General features: G+C 42.2%; 1 protein-coding gene across 1 annotated transcript in view; it reads right to left on the bottom strand.

Annotated features, from left to right (window-relative positions):
• Nucleotides 1-2394: 2394 nt before the first annotated feature.
• LOC123763726 (ionotropic receptor 93a-like) overlaps nt 2395-21280 on the bottom strand; it is a 132500-nt gene continuing 113614 nt past the window's right edge. Inside the window, exons 4-6 of the mRNA XM_069304175.1 lie at nt 12649-12786; nt 2996-3182; nt 2395-2833 (exon numbers count right to left, since the gene is read on the bottom strand). Coding sequence (XP_069160276.1) covers nt 2573-2833; nt 2996-3182; nt 12649-12786 — 586 coding nt within the window. The 3' untranslated portion in view covers nt 2395-2572. The remainder of the gene's footprint in view (nt 2834-2995; nt 3183-12648; nt 12787-21280) is intronic.

Below are 21280 nucleotides of genomic sequence, written 5' to 3'. Positions count from 1 at the left end.
AACCTAACCTAACTGAACGAATAGTGTAAATTATCCTAAAAAGTTAAATAAAACATTTGTTTGCAAACTCATCAAGTTTTATATAAAACTACAGCAGATATGCAATACATTTAAATAACAAATGACACAACATTACATATATATATGGCTGTACCCTAAACCTTCTTACCACTAAAGGAAAAAAAATATGATTTCGTTTTGCAAAAAAATCCTTTTGCAAAACGAAAATGATATGACCATATTTAGTGACCGAAAGTACTACTGTTAACAAGGCTGTTAACTGTTAACTGTTAACATCAGTACGTATATCAGTCACTCACAGCTTGAAGGCTCCTAGGAGAGGCCATTGATTAGAGATGTGTTAAAGCAACTCTAGCAGCTCCAGTTATCTGCAGCTAGCAGCAGCTAGCAACTGCAGCTAGAAGTTATCACGTACACGGAGAAATTAAAGTATTGCTCTATTAAATCGATAGGTTGAGGTATGGTATTTGGAAGCTGAAACTCAACCTCCAAAATATGTCTAAGTGAGAATGAAAACATGCACGTGCACATCCACCTGGAAAAGACTACGGTCATGAGGCTAAAGAACAAAAATGTCATCAACCAGAGCGAGAGGTGAGTATCAATAATGGGAAGAACAGTTTCAAAGTATTCAATATAAAGATTGGCAAAAACAAGGGTGAGGGGGAACCCATAGCGACACCGAAAGTTTCAGAGGAGTATATTATATATTGAATGAGAAGGAGTGTACACAGACTTTGATGAATTGGAGGAAAATGTCAATAAAAGGCGGGAGATCAGTCGCCCTCTGACTAAGGAAAGAGAGAACATCATCAAAGGGACCATTAGTAAACAGAGAATCCACATCAAGACTAAGTATCTTACTTGAGGGCTGCAGGCGCAGTTTTCTATGAAGTTCTCAGAGTGACGGAGGTGGATAGGAGAAAAAGGGCCAAGATAAGGGGTGGAAGTTTTGGTAATCTAGGAGGCAAGACGATAACTGACAGCGCCTCTTGAAGAAATGATAGGATGAAGGCGAACACCAGGTTTATGAGTCTTAGGTAGACCGACGAAATAAGCAAGGGAATAGCAAATGACGCGGAAACGTTTTATTAGATCGATGTCAGAAAAACAATGGCTAGAAAGCTGTCTTAGTTTGTGGTTAAAGGAGGTTTTAAGGTGTTCCAAAGGGTTAGAAATCAGAGAAGCATATGTATGGAAGCCAGAGAGCAAAACAATCAGTATAATTCTCGTACTATTCTCATACTAAATTTAATTTCGGAGCAGGTATTTATTAATTACCAGACATTTGTTTCTAACTGGTCACGCAAGTGCTGGTATTGGCAGCGTTAGACGAGTATTATTCGCAGCAATATAATGGTCTCTACCCCACAATTTCCAGTCACCAAATTATTTTTATGTCATTGAGTCACGCACCAGCAGTAGTGTCTACTCTAGTGCTCAATATTTTGTAAATATTATATGCAATGGGCACATATTCTCTGTAAATCTTTGAGTTAACAAAACATTACCTCCTGATTATATTCCTTCTTTTCTCCAACATATAAATTTGTATTTTCAGGGGTTTATCCCTTACACAATATTAAAACAAGATAGGTTATATTCATTTAATATATCAAATTTCATTAAATGTTATTGTGTTAGTTTTCAAGTGTAGGTGATTCACTCTCGCTTTGATTTACCACATTTATTCATTTTATTATATGTTAACAGTTATTATAACTGCTTGTTATCTTAGTTTTATGCCGATTTTATAGGTGAACGACGATTCCACCCTTCTAAATACTAGGTTGTGGAACTAGTTCAGATGGCCAATAAACCTTCTTCTTAAAAAAATCATGTTTCTGCACTTTACAATCTTTACATGCCCAAAGCAACTATAATCCTTTCCAAGTTAACGATTAAAGAATAGCATTTCTTAATTAATTCTATATATTTTGACTTCTGGCTGAAGTAATGAAGATTTTTGAAAGAAAATTATAACCCTAGAACAAGTAGTTTCGATTTCCATTCGTCAGTTACTTTGAGAGGTTATTGGTCCTAAGCCCTGAAGCACAGTCCCCTTGCGTTGCACCCCTGGTGAACTTAGTAAAATGTAATAAATTAATTATATCGTATATTTATAAAAATATATAATTGATCAAACAGTAATAAGAAAACATTTGAGGATATATAATAAAAACATTAAATTTACCAACCTGCGAGAAAACAATTTCTGAATGGTTTGAACTGTAACGACACATTTTTAATAAAATAAATGTACTGTTGGCTGGTAATGATGTTATTGGTTCGACACGAGAACAGAATAAAGGTTATGAGTCTTCGTGCAGGCACAGTCATATATGTTGTACGTCACATATACTTGAAGTGTGTTTACGAGATGAGTGTGTGAGAGTAGACGTGAAACTAAAAGGGTTATGAGAACTTCCTCTCCCGTTATGTGACATTTCAGAATATGAGATGCTAGACACATTTGTACACACTATGTGCAGGTAGAATGTTTATGATGTCAAGGATGTTCATCATCTTCTACTGTGAACAGTGATTATGTTCAGTTCGAGCGAGACCTTCTAGTCAGCATCTCTATAGAGAAGACAATTCCAGCAAAAGCGAGGCCCAGAAGGAGCAACAGGAGAGGACCTTGCATGTGGACAAGTGTGAGAGCCTTGAGACTGTTGCTGCCAGGACCGTCCTCCATGATCGAGTCTGTCTTCTCCTGCTGGTGAAGATTCAGTTCCTTCTTCAGTTTAGTGCGTGTCTTCCTGGCGGCTTCACTCACCATCTCTTTCCTCCACTGCTCATACAGTCCACCCTGATAAAACATTAATATTTAGATCCAACAATTCTTTCTTCAAACGATGTAAGTGTAATTTTTTATGAAATATTCATACGGATATATTACATACCAGAAGATTAGGGAAATATATAGGGTTCAAAGGAAGCAACGATCACTGTGCTTTAAATTCGTACCGACCTCTGTGATGGCAATGATGTAGTGATCTAGGGTGTGCTTGTAGGGAGCGTCGTGAGGGAGAGGCCAAGCCGTGGGTGACGGGACGATCATCTCCCGTCCAATATATAACGGAGAATATCCATCTACTCGCGTGAAGTGTTCGACAATGTTACTTTCAAGATACTGTCGACCTCCAACGTGTGCTCGTCTGGACCCGAGAGATAAAACTGCTTTATGTTCAATATTTGGAATTTATTGCGTTTTCAATACTGATTTGAAGTATATGACATGTTTAAGACTGCCTTGAAATGTTAATACTCAGAAATTCTCACTAATTATGGAACGTTTTAAAACCAAATGAATTTTAAAATACTGGTATATTAGAAACCAATTGAATGATGCCATCATTTTGATATCTCATTTTAAAGTATTTGATAAAATTTCAAACTATGGAAATTTTTAAATATATCTGTAACATTAAAAATTCGTTTCTGATCAAAAATACTTTTAAAATTCTCCAGTAACTGTACTGAATGTGTGTATTAAATTATGTGACATATAATACCAAAACTTCTACCACCAACGAATATTATGCGCTGCCTTAGCAGCAATTATGTCCCATTTAAGCAGGAATTATGTTCATCCAAGAATAAACCATATGCCTATACATCTTTAAACAAATTTGGTTGTTTATAGACCACACACACACACACACACACACACACACACACACACACACACACACACACACACACACACACACACACACACACACACACACACACACACACACACTCACACGCACGCACACACACACACACACACACACACACACAACTAGGTGTGAGGGCCTCGTAGCCTGGTGGATAGCGCGCAGGACTCGTAATTCTGTGGCGCGGGTTCGATTCCCGCACGAGGCAGAAACAAATGGGCAACGTTTCTTTCACCCTAAGTGCCCCTGTTACCTAGCAGTAAATAGGTACCTGGGAGTTAGTCAGCTGTCACGGGCTGCTTCCTGGGGTGTGTGTGTGTGTGGGGTGGGGAAAAAAAAAAAAAAAAAAAGTAGTTAGTAAACAGTTGATTGACAGTTGAGAGGCGGGCCGAAAGAGCAAAGCTCAACCCCCGCAAAAACACAACTAGTAAACACACACACACACAGAACGGCCTTTAGAAACTTGTGTAAGGAATCTTTCAGAACATTATATACCACATATGTCAGACCAATCCTGGAGTATGCGGCTCCAGCATGGAGTCCATATCTAGTCAAGGATAAGACTAAACTGGAAAAGGTTCAAAGGTTTGCCACCAGACTAGTACCCGAGCTGAGAGGTATGAGCTACGAGGAGAGACTACGGGAATTGAACCTCACTTCGTTGGAAGACAGAAGAGTTAGGGGGGACATGATCACCACATTCAAGATTCTCAAGGCAATCGACAGGGTTGATAAAGATAGGCTATTTAACACAAGGGGCACACGCACTTGGGGACACAGGTGGAAACTGAGTGCCCAAATGAGCCTCAGAGATATTAGAAAGAACTTTTTTTATTAGAAAGAACTGTCAGAGTGGTTGACAAATGGAATGCATTAGGAAGCAATGTGGTGGAGGCTGACTCAATACACAGTTTCAAGTGTAGATATGATAGAGCCCAATAGGCTCAAGAACCGGTACACCTGTTGATTGACGGTTGAGAGGCGGTACCAAAGAGCCAGAGCTCAACCCCCGCAAGCACAACTAGGTGAGTACAACTAGGTGAGTACACACACACACACACACATAGTTTAGGGAAACTATGAGGAAATGAATAAATTCCTATGGGATATACATTGGGACACAGAACTCGGAACCAAGTCCGTACAAGACATGATGGACTATGTCACCCAAAAATGTCAGGAGGCTGTAAGCAGGTTTGTCCCAGCCCGACAGGAAAAAACAGAGAAGCAAAGGAAGAATCCGTGGTTTAATAAGGAATGTATGAAAGCAAAGGAGCTGAACAAAAGGGCACGGAGGAACTTCCGTAATAACAGAACACCAGAAAGTAGAGTGAGATACCAGAGAACCAGGAACGAGTACGTCAGTGTGAGAAGAGCAGCTGAGAAAAGGTATGAAAATGATATAGCTAATAAAGCCAAGACCGAACCAAAGCTACTACACAGTCACATCAGGAGGAAGACAACAGTGAAGGAACAGGTGATGAAACTTAGGGTGGGCGAGGACAGGTACACAGAGAATGGCAAAGAGGTGTGTGAAAAACTCAACAAAAGGTTCCAGGAGGTCTTTACAATAGAACAGGGAGATGTCACGGCGCTAGAAGCAGCAAACCAGGTGACCTTGGAAAGGTTCGAAATTACAAGAGATGAGGTCAAGAAGCACCTATTGGAGCTGGATGTGAGAAAAGCTGTTGGGCCGGATGGAATCTCGCCATGGGTATTGAAAGAGTGTGCAGGAGCACTTTGCCTACCACTCTCCATAGTGTATAGTAGGTCACTGGAAACGGGAGACTTACCAGAAATATGGAAGACTGCTAATGTAGAACCAATATACAAAAAGGGTGACAGACAAGAGGCACTGAACTACAGGCCAGTGTCCTTAACTTGTATACCATGCAAGGTGATGGAGAAGATTGTGAGAAAAAACCTAGTGACACATCTGGAGAGAAGAGACTTCGTGAAGAGACTTCGTGACAACCCATCAACATGGGTTCAGGGAGGGTAAATCTTGCCTTACAGGATTGATAGAATTCTACGATCAGGTGACAAAGATTAAACAAGAAAGAGAAGGGTGGGCGGACTGCATTTTTTTGGACTGTCGGAAAGCCTTTGACACAGTACCCCATATAAGGTTGATGCATAAGCTGGAGAAACAGGCAGGAGTAACTGGTAGGGTGCTCCAGTGGATAAGGGAGTACCTAAACAATAGGAAGCAGAGAGTTACAGTGAGGGGTGAGACCTCAGACTGGCGTGAAGTCACCAGTGGAGTCCCACAGGGCTCTGTACTTGGACCTATCCTGTTTCTGATATACGTAAATGATCCCCCAGAGGGTATAGACTCATTCCTCTCAATGTTTGCTGACGACGCCAAAATTATGAGAAGGATTAAGACAGAGGAGGACAGCTTGAGGTTTCAAGAAGACCTGGACAAGCTGCAGGAATGGTCGAACAAATGGCTGTTAGAGTTTAATCCAAGCAAATGTAATGTAATGAAGATAGGGGTAGGAAGCAGGAGACCAGATACAAGGTATCACTTGGGAGATGAAATACTTCAAGAGTCCGAGAGAGAGAAAGACCTGGGGGTTGATATCACGCCAGACCTGTCCCCTGATGCTCCTATCAAGAGGATAACAGCAGCAGCATATGCCAGGTTGGCTAACATAAGAACGGCCTTTAGAAACTTGTGTAAGGAATCTTTCAGAACATTATATACCACATATGTCAGACCAATCCTGGAGTATGCGGCACCAGCATGGAGTCCATATCTAGTCAAGCATAAGACTAAAATGGAAAAGGTTCAAAGGTTTGCCACCAGTCTAGTACCCGAGCAGAGAGGTATGAGCTACGAGGAGAGACTACGGGAATAAAACCTCACTTCGTTGGAAGACAGAAGAGTTAGGGGGGACATGATCACACATTCAAGATCCTTAAGGGAATTGACAGGGTTGATAAAGACAGGCTGTTTAACACAAGGGGCACACGCACTAGGGGACACAGGTGGAAACTGAGTACCCAAATGAGCCACAGAGATATTAGAAAGAACTTTTTTAGTGTCAGAGTGGTTGACAAATGGAATGCATTAGGAAGTGATGTGGTGGAGGCTGACTCCATGCATAGTTTCAAGTGTAGATATGATAGAGCCCAATAGGCTCAGGAACCTGTACACCTGTTGATTGACAGTTGAGAGGCGTGACCAAAGAGCTAGAGCTCAACCCCCGCAAGCACAACTAGGTGAGTACAACTAGGTGAGTACACACATACACACACACACACACACACACATACACATACACACACACACACACACACACACACACACACACACACACACACACACACACACACACACACACACACACACACACACACACAGGCCAATCCTGGAGTATGCAGCCCCAGCATGGAGTCCATATCTAGTCAAGGATAAGACTAAACTGGAAAAGGTTCAAAGGTTTGCCACCAGACTAGTACCCGAGCTGAGAGGTATGAGCTACGAGGAGAGACTACGGGAATTAAACCTCACTTCGCTGGAAGACAGAAGAGTTAGGGGGGACATGATCACCACATTCAAGATTCTGAAGGGGATTGATAGGGTAGATAAAGACAGTCTATTTAACACAAGGGGAACACGCACAAGGGGACACAGGTGGAAACTGAGTGCCCAAATGAGCCACAGAGATATTAGAAAGAACTTTTTTAGTGTCAGAGTGGTTGACAATTGGAATGCATTAGGGGGTGATGTGGTGGAGGCTGACTCCATACACAGTTTCAAGTGTAGATATGACAGAGCCCGATAGGCTCAGGAATCTGTACACCTGTTGATTGACGGTTGAGAGGCGGGACCAAAGAGCCAGAGCTCAACCCCCGCAAACACAACTAGGTGAGTACAACTAGGTGAGTACACACACACACACACACACACACACACACACACACACACACACACACACACACACACACACACACACACACACACACACACACACACACACACGGTTCCTGGTATCCTGGTGGAGAGGGCGCAGGACTCGTAATTCTGTGGCGCAGGTTCGATTCCCGCACCAAGCAGAAACATATGGGCAAAGTTTCTTTCACCCTGAATGCCCCTGTTACCTAGCAGTAAATAGGTACCTAGGAGTTAATCAGCTGTCACGGGCTGCTTCCTGAAGTGTGTGTGTGTGGTTGGGGATAAATAAGTAGTTAGTAAACAGTTGATTGACAGTTGAGAGGCGGGCCGAAAGAGCAAAGCTCAACCCCCGCAAATGCAACTAGGTGAATACAACTAGGTGAATACACACACATACACACACACACACACACACACACACACACACACACACACACACACACACACACACACACACACACACACACACACACACACACCCACACACACACACACACACACACACACACACACACACACACACACACACACACACACACACACACACACACACACACACACACACACACACACACAAGAGAAGAGAGGCAGAAAGACAATACGAAAATGACATCGCAAGCAAGGCAAAGACTCAGCCTAAATGCTGCATAGCCACATCAGGAGAAAAACAACAGTAAAGGAACAGGTTATGAAATTAAGGATAGGGGCAGAAGGATTCACTACAAACGACAAGGAAGTGTGTGAGGAACTGAATATGAAATTCCATGAGGTCTTCATCATAGAGCGAGGAGAAATCCCAGAGATAAGAGAGGGAATAGCTAACCAGGAACCACTGGAAGAGTTTGAGATTACCAGCGGGGAAGTAAGGAAGTGTTTACTAGAATTGGATGTGACAAAGGCTATAGGCCCAGATGGAATCTCCCCTTGGGTTCTAAAGGAAGGAGCAGAAGAACTGTGCCTCCCGCTCTCCATGGTGTATAACAAATCACTGGCAACAGGGGAACTGCCAGAAATTTGGAAAGCAGCTAACGTAGTCCCGATATACAAGAAAGGGGATAGACAGGAGGCACTGAATTACAGACCAGTGTCCCTAACCTGCATACCATGCAAGATGATGGAGAAGATTGTGCGAAGAAAGCTAGTGGAGCACCTGGAGCGAAAGAACTTTGTAACACAGCATCAACATGGATTCAGGGATGGCAGGTCCTGCCTCACAGGGTTACTTGAATTCTACGACCAGGCAACAAAAATAAGGCAAGAAAGAGAAGGGTGGGCAGACTGCATATTTTTGGATTGTCAGAAAGCCTTTGACACAGTACCACACAAGAGGCTAGTGAAAAAACTGGAGATGCAGGCTGGAGTGAAAGGGAAGGTACTCCGTTGGATACAGGAGTACCTAAGTAACAGGAGACAACGAGTCAGTGTGAGGGGTGAGGTCTCAGATTGGCGAGACGTTACGAGTGGAGTACCGCAGGGGTCAGTCCTTGGACCTATACAGTTTCTGATATATGTAAATGATCTTCCAGAGGGTATAGAATCGTTTCTCTCAATGTTTGCCGATGATGCAAAAATTATGAGGAGGATTGCAACTGAGGACGATAGTAGGAGGCTACAAGATGGCCTAGACAGATTGAGTGAATGGTCCAACAAATGGCTGTTGAAGTTCAACCCGAGTAAATGCAAAGTAATGAAACTAGGTGGGGGAAATAGGAGGCCAAACACAGGATACAGAATAGGAGATGAAGTACTTAATGAAACGAACAGAGAGAAAGATCTAGGAGTTGATATCACACCAAACCTGTCTCCTGAAGCCCACATAAAAAGAATAACGTCTGCGGCATATGCGAGGCTAGCTAACATCAGAACAGCGTTCAGGAACCTGTGTAAGGAATCATTCAGAATCTTGTACACCACATATGTAAGACCAATCCTGGAGTATGCGGCCCCAGCATGGAGCCCGTACCTTGTCAAGCACAAGACGAAGCTGGAAAAAGTCCAAAGGTATGCCACTAGACTAGTCCCAGAACTAAGAGGCATGAGTTACGAGGAAAGGCTGCGGCGGGAAATGCACCTTACGACACTGGAAGACAGAAGAGTAAGGGGAGACATGATCACAACCTACAAAATCCTCAGAGGAATCGACCGGGTAAATAAGGATAAACTATTCAACACTGGTGGGACGCGAACAAGGGGACACAGGTGGAAGCTGAGTACCCAAATGAGCCACAGAGACGTTAGAAATAACTTTTTCAGTGTCAAAAGTAGTTAGTAAATGGAATGCACTAGGAAGTGATGTGGTGGAGGCTGACTCCATACACAGTTTCAAATGTAGATATGATAGAGCCCAGTAGGCTCAGGAATCTGTACACCAGTTGATTGACGGTTGAGAGGCGGGATCAAAGAGCCAGAGCTCAACCCCTGCAAGCACAAATAGGTGAGTACAAATAGGTGAGTACACACACACACACACACACACGACTCTTCGAAAGGAAGAGTTGACTGCAGCATGTGGAGGGATACAAGAAAGTATTCCTGCAGAGGGACAAGACGAAGGAGGAGAGAGCCAGGGCAGCAGAGGCAAGGAGGAAGCGCAGGGAGAGAGGAGCAAATCAGGAAATCACAGCCCCCAACACAACAGTCCTAGAGACAAGAGGCGACCCCAAAACCAGCATCCCAGCAACACCAAAGGGAAGGACAACACCACCACCCCCCTCTGCATAGAAACCCTCCCTTCCCCTCACCCTACCTGCCCCCACCCAACCCTCCCTTCCCCCTCACCCCATTCTTACCCTGTCACCCCTTCCCCATTCCCATCAAGTCCCCCCCTCCCACCTTTCCTCCCCTGTCCCCCCTCCCCCTTCATCCCATTCCCTCCCTATCCCTCCTCCCCCCTCACCCCATATCCTCCATGTCCCCCTTATCTCTTTAACCCACACCCTACCTGTCCCCCCTTCCCTGAAACCCCCACCCCTCACCCCAAACTCCTCTGAGACCCTGCAAACCACCTCACAGATCTTCTCACCCACGGAAAAGCTTCCCACACCAGCAGAATGCTCGCCAAGAAAAGGACAAGAAAATGAACTGAAGAAAGAGAGCTTCAAGGCAATGTACACTATCATAGATGGGATTACAAATAAAACAAGTGATCTCGGAGAATGGGCACTAGAAGAAAACCCAGACATAATAGCACTCACAGAAACAAAGCTAACAAACACCATAACCAACACAGTGTTTCCATAGGGCTACTATGTAGTCAGGAAAGAGAGAGAAGGGAGAGGAGGAGGTGGTGTAGCTTTGCTACTAAGAGAAGGTTGGAGTTTCGAAGAGATGGTAATTCAGAACTGTGAAGGTTTCAGTGACTACATATCAGGCACCATAGCAACTGGAGGACAGAAAATTATAGTAGTATTCATATATAACCCCCCACCGAATGACAGAAGACCCAGACAGGAATATGATAGAAACAACTTGGCCACCATCAATATAATAGAGAGAGCAGCTTCTGTGGCTAGCAGGAACGGATGCAGGCTGCTAATCATGGGAGACTTCAACCATGGAAAGACAGATTGGGGGAACAGAGACCCACATGGAGGCCTAGACACATGGAGAGCTAAACTGCTGGATGTGGCAACAAGAAACTTTCTAAGTCATCACGTAAAGGGACCGACAAGAACGAGAGGAGGGGATGAACCAGCCTTGCTTGATCTGATATTTACCCTAAATGAGTCGGATATAAGGGAAGTTAAGTTGGAAGCCCCCTTGGGAATGAGTGATCATAGTGTATTGAGCTTTGAGTACCTGGTTGAGCTAGGAATTATCACCCCCCAAAAAGAACTGGGAAACAAAGGGCTGGCGTACCGAAAGGGAAACTATGAGGAGATGAATAAATTCCTATGGGATATACATTGGGACACAGAACTCGGAACCAAGTCCGTACAAGACATGATAGACTATGTCACCCAAAAATGTCAGGAGGCTGTCAGCAGGTTTGTCCCACCCCCAACAGGAAAAAAACAGAGAAGCAAAGGAAGAATCCGTGGTTTAATAGGGAATGTATGAAAGCAAAGGAGCTGAACAAAAAGGCATGGAGGAACTTCCGTAATAACAGAACATCAGAAAGTAGAGAGAGATATTAGAGAACCAGGAACGAGTATGTTAGTGTGAGAAGAGAAGCTGAGAAAAGGTATGAAAATGATATAGCTAATAAAGCCAAGACCGAACCTAAAGCCAAGGCCCGATTTGCCTAATAAGCCAAGTTTTTTATGAATTAATTGTTTTTCGACTACCTAACCTACCTAACCTAACCTAACCTAACTTTTTCGGCTACCTAACCTAACCTATAAAGATAGGTTAGGTTAGGTTAGGTAGGGTTGGTTAGGTTCGGTCATATATTTACGTTAATTTTAACTCCAATAAAAAAATATTGACCTCATACATAATGAAATGGGTAGCTTTATCATTTCATAAGAAAAAAATTAGAGAAAATATATTAATTCAGGTAAACTTGGCATATTAGGCAAATCGGGCCTTGCATAGTAGGCCGAGAAGTGCATTCTGGCTTCTAGGTACGACATATATATATATATATATATATATATATATATATATATATATATATATATATATATATATATATATATATATATATATATATATATATATATATATATATATATATATAAGTTAATACATAGAAGAAACAATCAGAAGACAAAATCATGTGTTATACAGTAATATATTCGCATGGGGGAAAGAGAAACGTCTATTGAAGAAGGAGATTGAAAGCATAAAAAGATGATTGATGGGGATAGTGAGAAAATAGTGGTCATAATTGAACAATAATGGTAGGAGTCTTCGTATCAAAATATTAATGACTTAAATTTAGAATCTCATAAGCCAAAACCTAATCTTAACAGTAAAAGCTTCGGAAAAAGCTTAGTAAAAAGGTATTACATAAACAGTTCTCAAGGACATCGTCAGCCGTACAATGAAATATCCAGGCAACAAAAACATTCCTTAATGTCTTTAATTATCAACGTGTCAAACAAGAATACTCACTTCATTTCGAGAGCGTCCTTGAGTCCATCAACAATATCGACTCCAACCACCATTAACTTTCCGAAAGTGGACAAGGCACTCGAATCGGAATTGATGAAGGAATTTTTGTAATTTACTCCATATGGCTCGATTGTCACCCTAAATGTGTTTCATAACAGAAACAATTTTCATATTAATGAAAAGATAAGAAATATTATATACAGGAATTCTTTTCTGAAACAGAGAAGGAACTTTTTTAATAGATTGAATAATAATATAATTTGCACATTTCTTGTGAACCATGTTGAAAACTACATTTTTTTAATATATGACACAGAGTTTTACTATAAGAGGAAATATCTGTCTGCCAGTCTGTTAAAAGCTGAGGCCACACGGTGTGGGCTTGCCTAACTAATATTACCATAGGGAATGGTGCAGGGTATGGGATGAACATTGCATGTTCGGGGTCGACCGAATTCAAAACGGATCAGAGTGTCAGTGCCACATTTATACCCCCATGACGATCTTTGACAATGTCCGCCAGCTACACAAGAAATATTTTTACAACAAAATTCTCAAAACTATAATTTTCTAGTAGTAATATATAAGATTATTCATTTATCTAAGCAATATTAACAGAAATTTCCTGCTGTCAAAAATGTTCACGTACATATGAGAGATAATTCTTCTACAGCTTCAAAGGTTTCGGTCTTTTTTGGTATTTCACACCATTGAGCTCCTTACTGCCGACAATCCACACATTAGACACTTAAATTCTTTAAAGAAAACGAAAATCAGACAGACAGATAGACAGAGATAGGTAAAGACAGAGAAAAAATAGACAAAGAGAGAGGCAGAGACAGACACAGACAGTAAATGGAGCCAGTATCTCATCAATCACATGATTAAATTGAAGAAGGTTCAGAAGTTTGCCACCAGACCAGTACTCGAGCTGAGGGGTATGAGCTACAAGGAGACACTACGGGAACTAAACCTCACATTGCTGGAAGACTGGAAATTTAGGAGTGACATGATCACAACATTCAAGATTCTCAGAGGAACTGGTTGGATAGATAAAGACAAAGTATTTAACATAGAGGTAACCGCTGTTGTGAGCCCCATATACCTGATAATTTACGTCCTGCCCTAAAGTGAGAGTTTTTTCTCACTTGGCCCTACAGAGGATCCAGATGGATATTTTAATGTAAATCGACACGGTAAGTAACCATCGTTAGATATTACAAAAGAGGCATTAAGGCGAATATGAGCAACTTTATGGAGACGGGTCGTGATATCGACAGTATATGACGAGCCGTGTGCAAAGCTGACATCATTGCTGAAAACGAAATGTGTACAGACGGTTTGCTACATCACTTGCCAATGTGGATATCAATGGGCAGCACCCACTTCGTCACTCCAGAGAGAAAAAAGGATATTGTGTCGTTTCAGAGAGGAATCTGCAGGGCTCTTCGAAGTTAGCAAGTGTTGTGAGCTGTGGGGGGAAGATTTGTGGTGTGCATCTCTCATAGTAGTAACAAGGACGACGACTTGAAGCCTGTGGGCTGGTCGTTTCCCAGAGGTCCACTGTGATAGGCTGAAGAGGTCTGTTTATCCTTGAATAGAATCTGATGAGAGTTGGTAACCAAGTTGGTACTTGTGTATTTGTTAGCCTTCAAATTGAAGAAGGTTGGGGTGTAGCCAATCTCGAGGCCACTAGGCCACTGACGTCATTTCCCATAGAGCCCGAGAGTTCCTGCTCTCAAGAGGGTGTCGTCAGTGTTTCATTTATCTAAGGCAGGGTCGGACTTCGGTGGGTTTGACATATTGTGTTACCCAACCCAATAAAGTCTCGAGAAGAATTCTAGTGCATTATCCACAGTCCCAAGCAAGCTCCAACAAACAGTTACTATGTGGAGCACTGATAGTAGCTGTGGGATGATTTTTTTTTTCAGCTGGAAACTTTAGTGCCCATTCACGCCGTCACCCGCCGCCACCGCTACACTCAAATCATCGTCAATATTCATCATACTAGTCCGAGGTCCTACCATTCACCCTTGCTCTAGAACACCTTTCTCGTCAAATAAAGCACGATTTTTAGCAGCAAGAACGTTGTTACATCAGTGAGGGGAGAGAGCACTTTCCCGCTCACTGTTTCAAATCTCCCGGCGTCTGAGCAAGCCACCCGCCACCCACTGGCACCAGCCAGATGCCTTGTGTGTGTTCGTCTGTACTGTTCTACGTGTGCCATCGTCATCAGTTGTCGCATCCGGTTCCATTGCTTGTCTTGCCCACCGGATGTGTTGTGCATTTTCTAAAAAACTATTTGTTTGCCTGCGTTTGACTGTAGTGATGCCATTACCGCCCGATGCCATTACCACCGGACTCCAACACTGTTACCGCAATCACTCACGTCGCCACTGCTCCATCACCCATCAGTGAACTTTGCCTACATTCTTGCGTGTCATCTGTGCTTTCTTCGCCATCATCGTCGTACCGTCATCGTCTCTGCAACATTGTCGATCTCTTGACAACATCATCTCCACTCTTTGACGTAACAACCACCTGTGACGTCACCACGCTTCGTGGAGCTCCAGCATCGTGTGCTGCTGTCGTCTCCAATAGTAAACACACACCACGTTGTTTCTCCACACCACTTCAATGCTGTTTTGCTATTTCGCTACGGTTGAAATGCATATCCTGCAGTCTGAGTTAAGCAATTGATAGCTGAGGCTTACCGTACTATGAAATAACAGTGCTAATATTACAGAGTAATATCCACTGTATCACATATATGTACTTTCCAGTGACTAGTTAAATATTGGAGTTGGTTGCCACTCCACACCCAGCTTCTCTGTGGTGTTTTCCAACATTCCCTGTTATCACAACAACTTATTGTACATTAATAGTGTTCCAAGAGTATAATTACATTCTAATTCAGTGCAGTAAGAAATAATTTTTTTTCCTGCACTTAAGGAAGTGTGCTATAGAGTATTTTGATATCTTCCCAGACTTTATTTTGAGGTTCTTCTTTTCGGTACTAAAATTTAGAATGTTACCAAAGCATGTTATCAGTTTAAGTACTCCTTACATAACCTGTGTTCTAGTATTTTTCACCTGTTAGTTACAGCAGTTGTTCCACCACTTACAAAATAACTTGTATTCTTTTCAAAAGTCCATTTGATTTAAACTTTTACAGAAAGTCAATTTTGTTTTAAATTCTTGATGACATATTGCAAGTAGTTTAATTAATTTGATTGATAAATTTTCCTTTAGTGATATCTTACCGCGTCATTTAAATATTTCTGATTTTTGTGTTTTTAATGCCAGTCCATATTTCCTGTATTACATGTTGATTCTTTTGTGTGCATTTCATTGTTTCTGCATTGTTCAATTACTAAGCATATTTTATTCTTGTAATATGTTGAGTGCAGAATTCTTTTTGAGAGAGAAAGAACATGCAATTGCAACTTCCAGTTATAACTTGCGGTTACAACATCCAAATTTGTTGTTCTTAGTCTGTCTCAAATAATTACATAAAATCAATTTCAGATATATTCTGACCAGATTACAGTTATCTTAAAAAAAATTATTTTCATTCATTGTGTTTTGCCTAACTACATTTTCATTTTGTTATTTTTGCCATTTACTTACTTGAGCCTAGTTTGCCATTTTGAGTGTGTCATATTTTGTAATTTGTGCTTATGCAAAGAGTGTCTAATTTATAATCTACATTTCAACATAAGATCCACTGTAGTGACAATGCACACCATTGTTGTATCTCCTTCTTGGCCACATGGAGATGCTACTCGAAATAATGTTCAGCGTTCATCGCAGGAAATAGCCATACCTTGCTTGGTAGGAGAATCTCGATTACTTGAGTCATGATTTAGTAAAGTAAAGGCGAAGGTCAAAGCTCGTTTTTCAGAAAAGCTTCTGGTTCTGACTATTTCGCATTTGCTACGTCATCAATCAACAAAACTTGAGGTGATGCATGAGTTGTAGTAGATGAAAAAACCATTGTTAGTCTCCAGTCATGGGAAAAATTTAAGCACTTTTCTGACGTCGTTTTGTCAACACGGGAGATCTGGACCCATACAGGTTAGTTAAGAAGATTACAAGTGGCACAATGCAACCTGGTGAATTTTACGATTTTATCCGTATTTGTATGCCTTAGAAACTGCAATGTTGAGTTCAACATTGCTAAACGAAGATAAATTACTGACCCCAGTAGCAATGGCCAAAATGATACCATTTGAGACAATAATGCATTTTACACCAGAGCATATCAAACCTCTCCTGGAACAGCAAAACTGTGGTCTTAAAAATTAAATTGGGGAAGTTCTTGAACCTATGAATAATGCTGCAGATATATCAGATCCCCGGAATGCCCAACTGTTGCCACCCCCTGACACTAAATGTAGACACTTGCTACTAAATGTAGTAGCAAGCCCTCAGTTCCCTCCTCCCAGAAACTCACAAAATTCTTGGTCGCATAAGCACAGCAATTGCCGTAACCCACAGTCAACTTCTCATCCTCATACGTTGCCGAGATTCTATAGACCACAACCAACCACTGCCACGTGTTGGGATTGGGGAAAATTAAACCACTTGACAAAGAACTGCTGGTTCGCACCTTGGCCATCACCCCCCAGACAATTTTCTTACTTTCCTCGTCAAACCAAAAACTCAAGGCTCCTATATTGTAAGTATCATGAACAGGTTGGCCACCACACAGCAGATTGTAGAGCTAGCCTAAGGTCATCCTAGGTCATGGTTCCCATGGTCAGACTTGGCTAGGCATACAACGTCCAAGACAGTATTTTTTATTTTTATTTGTAAAACATTAAATACAGCATAAAAGATACTGAAACACCAAAACCAAGCATAATTTCTACACCACACATCAACATACACCATAACACAAATAAAAAACACAGAACATTCACATTAACATCACACAGTAAAGCATAGAAGAACAAGGAACACAGAATGACAAAAATACAGATATAGATAACAAGGCACACAGAGAAATATAAACACATAAGTGAAACAAAGAACAATAAAAATACAGAGGAACATACAAAAAAAACAAAGCTGCACTACCCAAACGGGGCACGCCAAAGGTGTCAGTAACACCACGAGGGTACAAAGAAACAATAAAACCAAAGGTAAAAACAAAATAAAAAAATTCATATATACAACGGAAAGCAGAAGCAAAAACAACCGCACCATGTGTCACACCACTCAACAGCAGACATCATACCACACAACCATAACACAGAACACACACACGACACACAGCACAGGCGAAGACAATTACACGAACAAAAACAAACGGCCTCATAAGCCAAACGAAGATACAGCAGAACAGATACACGCAGGAGCCAGAAATAAACACCCACACCACACACTCGCACTCTTTAAAACACGCACCCGTGCATGCAGGCACCGGGCAACAATATCACACACACACAAGAATAAGCACCAAGCAAACAAAAAACCCAACTACACGGACTACTCATACATATCCGGATGTTCCTGCTCCAGAAAATGCAAGCAGTAAGCCTCCCAAACCAACATCTCATCATCAGAGACTGGACGGCCAGAAGCCGCACAAGGCCGAGGCATTAAATTCGGTACCCCAGTGACAAAACCCTGCACCCACGAACCCAAATAGAAGAATCCCACGGGACAGAACGCTCCTGGCCATCAAAGCCACACCTCATAGCACGAGTCCTATCATACACTTACCCAAACGGGAAGACAACAGGGAAGGGGCCAGTCACAGGGCTGTGCACGGTGGAAGCACACCAGGCAGCGCAAAAGGCGGCACATCAGCTTGCACACCAGGTCCCACGTCGGGCGCCGCACAGAGCCCCATGCAGGGGTAACCGTCAGACGCACCATGTGCCCCACCACCAGGAACAGGAGCAGAGGCCCTCCGGCACACATCCTTCGTTAACATCACTACAAGGTCGCGGTCACCAGGGGCAACCGCCCATGGCTTGGAGCCACCAGCAGGAGATTTAGGATCCAACACAGGCGGCAATACAGGCCAACCACAGCATCGTCATCCACATCTTCGCATTCATCAGCTCATGCACGGCGAGGCGACTCATCCCACTCCTGACGAGAATGCTTAGGGACAGGCCGCTGATCGTCGGAGCTGTCACCGCCTCCAGGTGTTGCCCGAGAAGAGTTTTCGGCCGGAAGCCCCAAAGCCGAGGTAGCACGACCACACAGAAAGTCAGCCTCAACGACGCTGGGGATGAGGCTGCCACCAACCAGGGATATTGGAACCGGAGAACCAACAGGCGCAGCTGGCGGAAGAAAAGGGACCCGCACAGGTGAGGGAACCCGCGACGACGATGATACGGCTGGAGAAGAGGCTCGCACAAGTGAAGAATCCTGCGGAAGCGTAGAGGATGACAGCAGGGGCGGGGCCGCACACACCACCACCTAGTCACGAGCACCACCATAATCTTAGCATAATCTTGAGCCAGGAACATGACCAATTTATATACCAGATTACCGTTTACCACATTTGCAGAGAGCAAAAGCTGATAGACTTATAGAGGAAATGCTACAGGATGATGTAATAGAGCCAAGTAATTCGCCATGGAAAGCTCTATTGATTCTTGTACCAATATGAGATGGGACATGGAGACCAGTAATCAACAACCGGAAGCTTAACAGAGTAACTATACCTGACCGTTTCCCACTCCCAGTCCTAAATGATTTCTTGAAAAGTATAGGTCGAAACAAGGTATTCTCCTTAGATTTGTTGCATGGATTTTCCTTGCAAGGTTTGCTAACAAACCTTAGATTTGTTGCAAGGATTCTGGCAAATCTCACTTGATGAGAAAATTAAACATTTGACAGCTTTTAACACTCTAAATGCTCCTTTTCACTTCAAGAAAATGCCGTTTGGATTGCAGAGCAGCCAATAACCTTTTCTAGCCTCATGGCGAATCTCTTTCGTATATTGATAGGTAGTACTCTTCTAGTGTACCTTCATGATCTTGTAATCATGTCGCAAGATGTTTAGACTCTCTTCCAGAGCTTTTAGAAACTACTTGCAATGCTTGCAGAAGCAAATTTAAAAATAAAATTCTCAAAGTGTTCACTTTTAAAGGAGAAGATTAACTTCTTAGGATATACAGTTACCCCCTTCAGGATTCACCTTGAATTAATAAAAAAAATATTGTTGCCCTGGATTTCCCTACGCCTCATAATGCAGAAACTGTAAGATAGTTCACAAGTCTTGTGGAATTTTATCGTTCATTTTTTGCTGGTTTCTCTATCATAGCCTGAAGCTGCAAGTGTTATGAGCTTTTTAATAGGATATTAAAAAGACTACGACTGAGGACTCCTCTTTGTGGAGTCCCATTCTCATGCAATTGACAGTCCAACACTTGTCCTTGCAACTTAACGCTGTCATACCTGTGACTTAGGTAATCTTAAATGCATCCTAGCATATTACCTTTTACACATTTTTTAACTAAAGTGTGTAAAATTGCTTGGGGCTTGCAAGTTCGAATGCTTTTTCTAGATCAAGGAAAATCCCTATAGCCGGATCTGAGTTAACTGTTCCTAGTAATGTTGCTATGCAGTTTGCAGTACTTACTTCTCTAGCGAAGAAAAATATGTGTTTATGCTGGTCCCCAGTCTTCCACAGTAGCCTATTTAAAACCATACGTTCTGCAGTTTTACTAATAAATAATGTTAATGAAATGGATCTGTAATTGCCAGGTTCTTTCGGCTTAGGAATTGGAATGATGTCTGTTTATCTTCCAAAAGGTCGGAAGTTTGCCTTGCTGCCACGATGCATTGATAACGTCCAATATCCCTTGTTCTCCAGCAGGATCTGCGTGTGCGATCATTAAGTATGTAATGTTATCAGCATCTGGTGCAGTGTCCTTACCACCTTTTTTTTACTCTGATTAGTTCTTGTTTGGTGAAGGGAAAGTCACATTCGTCATTTGTAACTATTCTCTCAGGAATGGCTGTCAACCTTTTTTGTTTTAATTGTTCTTACTGCCTTCAAACCATTGCAAGAACCTGATATGATGCCGCTCTTTCTGCAAATTGGAGAGCAAGTCTCTCAGCCTCCTGCAAAAGTTGAATCCATGCCGTTGGTCGGGCTGGTCGATCTGATATGGTTTTAATCTGACCCCCATATCTGCCAAGACTACTATGTTCGTTTAGAGTTTGACACTACTCAAACCATCTTGCCTCCTTTACCTCTCTAGAAACTCGTCTTGCTTCAGATATCACCAATCTTAGCAGAGTTCTTCCTTCTGGTGTGGGGGTTTCTCTTTAGATGTTTTCTAAAGATGCCGACTCTGAGGTTTTGTTCTTTAACTTTATTACTATAGAACCAATAGTTCTTTTGTTTTGTGTTTCCTCGGATAATGATTGGAATAGCTTTGTTCGCAGCAGCTGCAATGGCTTCCTGCAGATTGGTCTCGTGTATATTCAAATCCTTAGGTGGCGTGTATGTTGCATACCAATTTTCAAGTTCCTCTTGTTATATACTCTATTTCTTATTTTTTTTCATTCCACCTAGGTTTTCCAGGTGGAAAATACACGATCGGAGGTGTAGGAGGTCGTTCTATGTTTAGTGTTGTGACAGTAGCACAGTCGTCACTGG

The sequence above is a fragment of the Procambarus clarkii genome, chromosome 52, assembly GCF_040958095.1.
Source record: "Procambarus clarkii isolate CNS0578487 chromosome 52, FALCON_Pclarkii_2.0, whole genome shotgun sequence".
NCBI lineage: Eukaryota > Metazoa > Arthropoda > Malacostraca > Decapoda > Cambaridae > Procambarus > Procambarus clarkii.
Note: the sequence above shows the minus strand (reverse complement) of the source record. Positions and strands in the feature narration are given on the sequence as shown.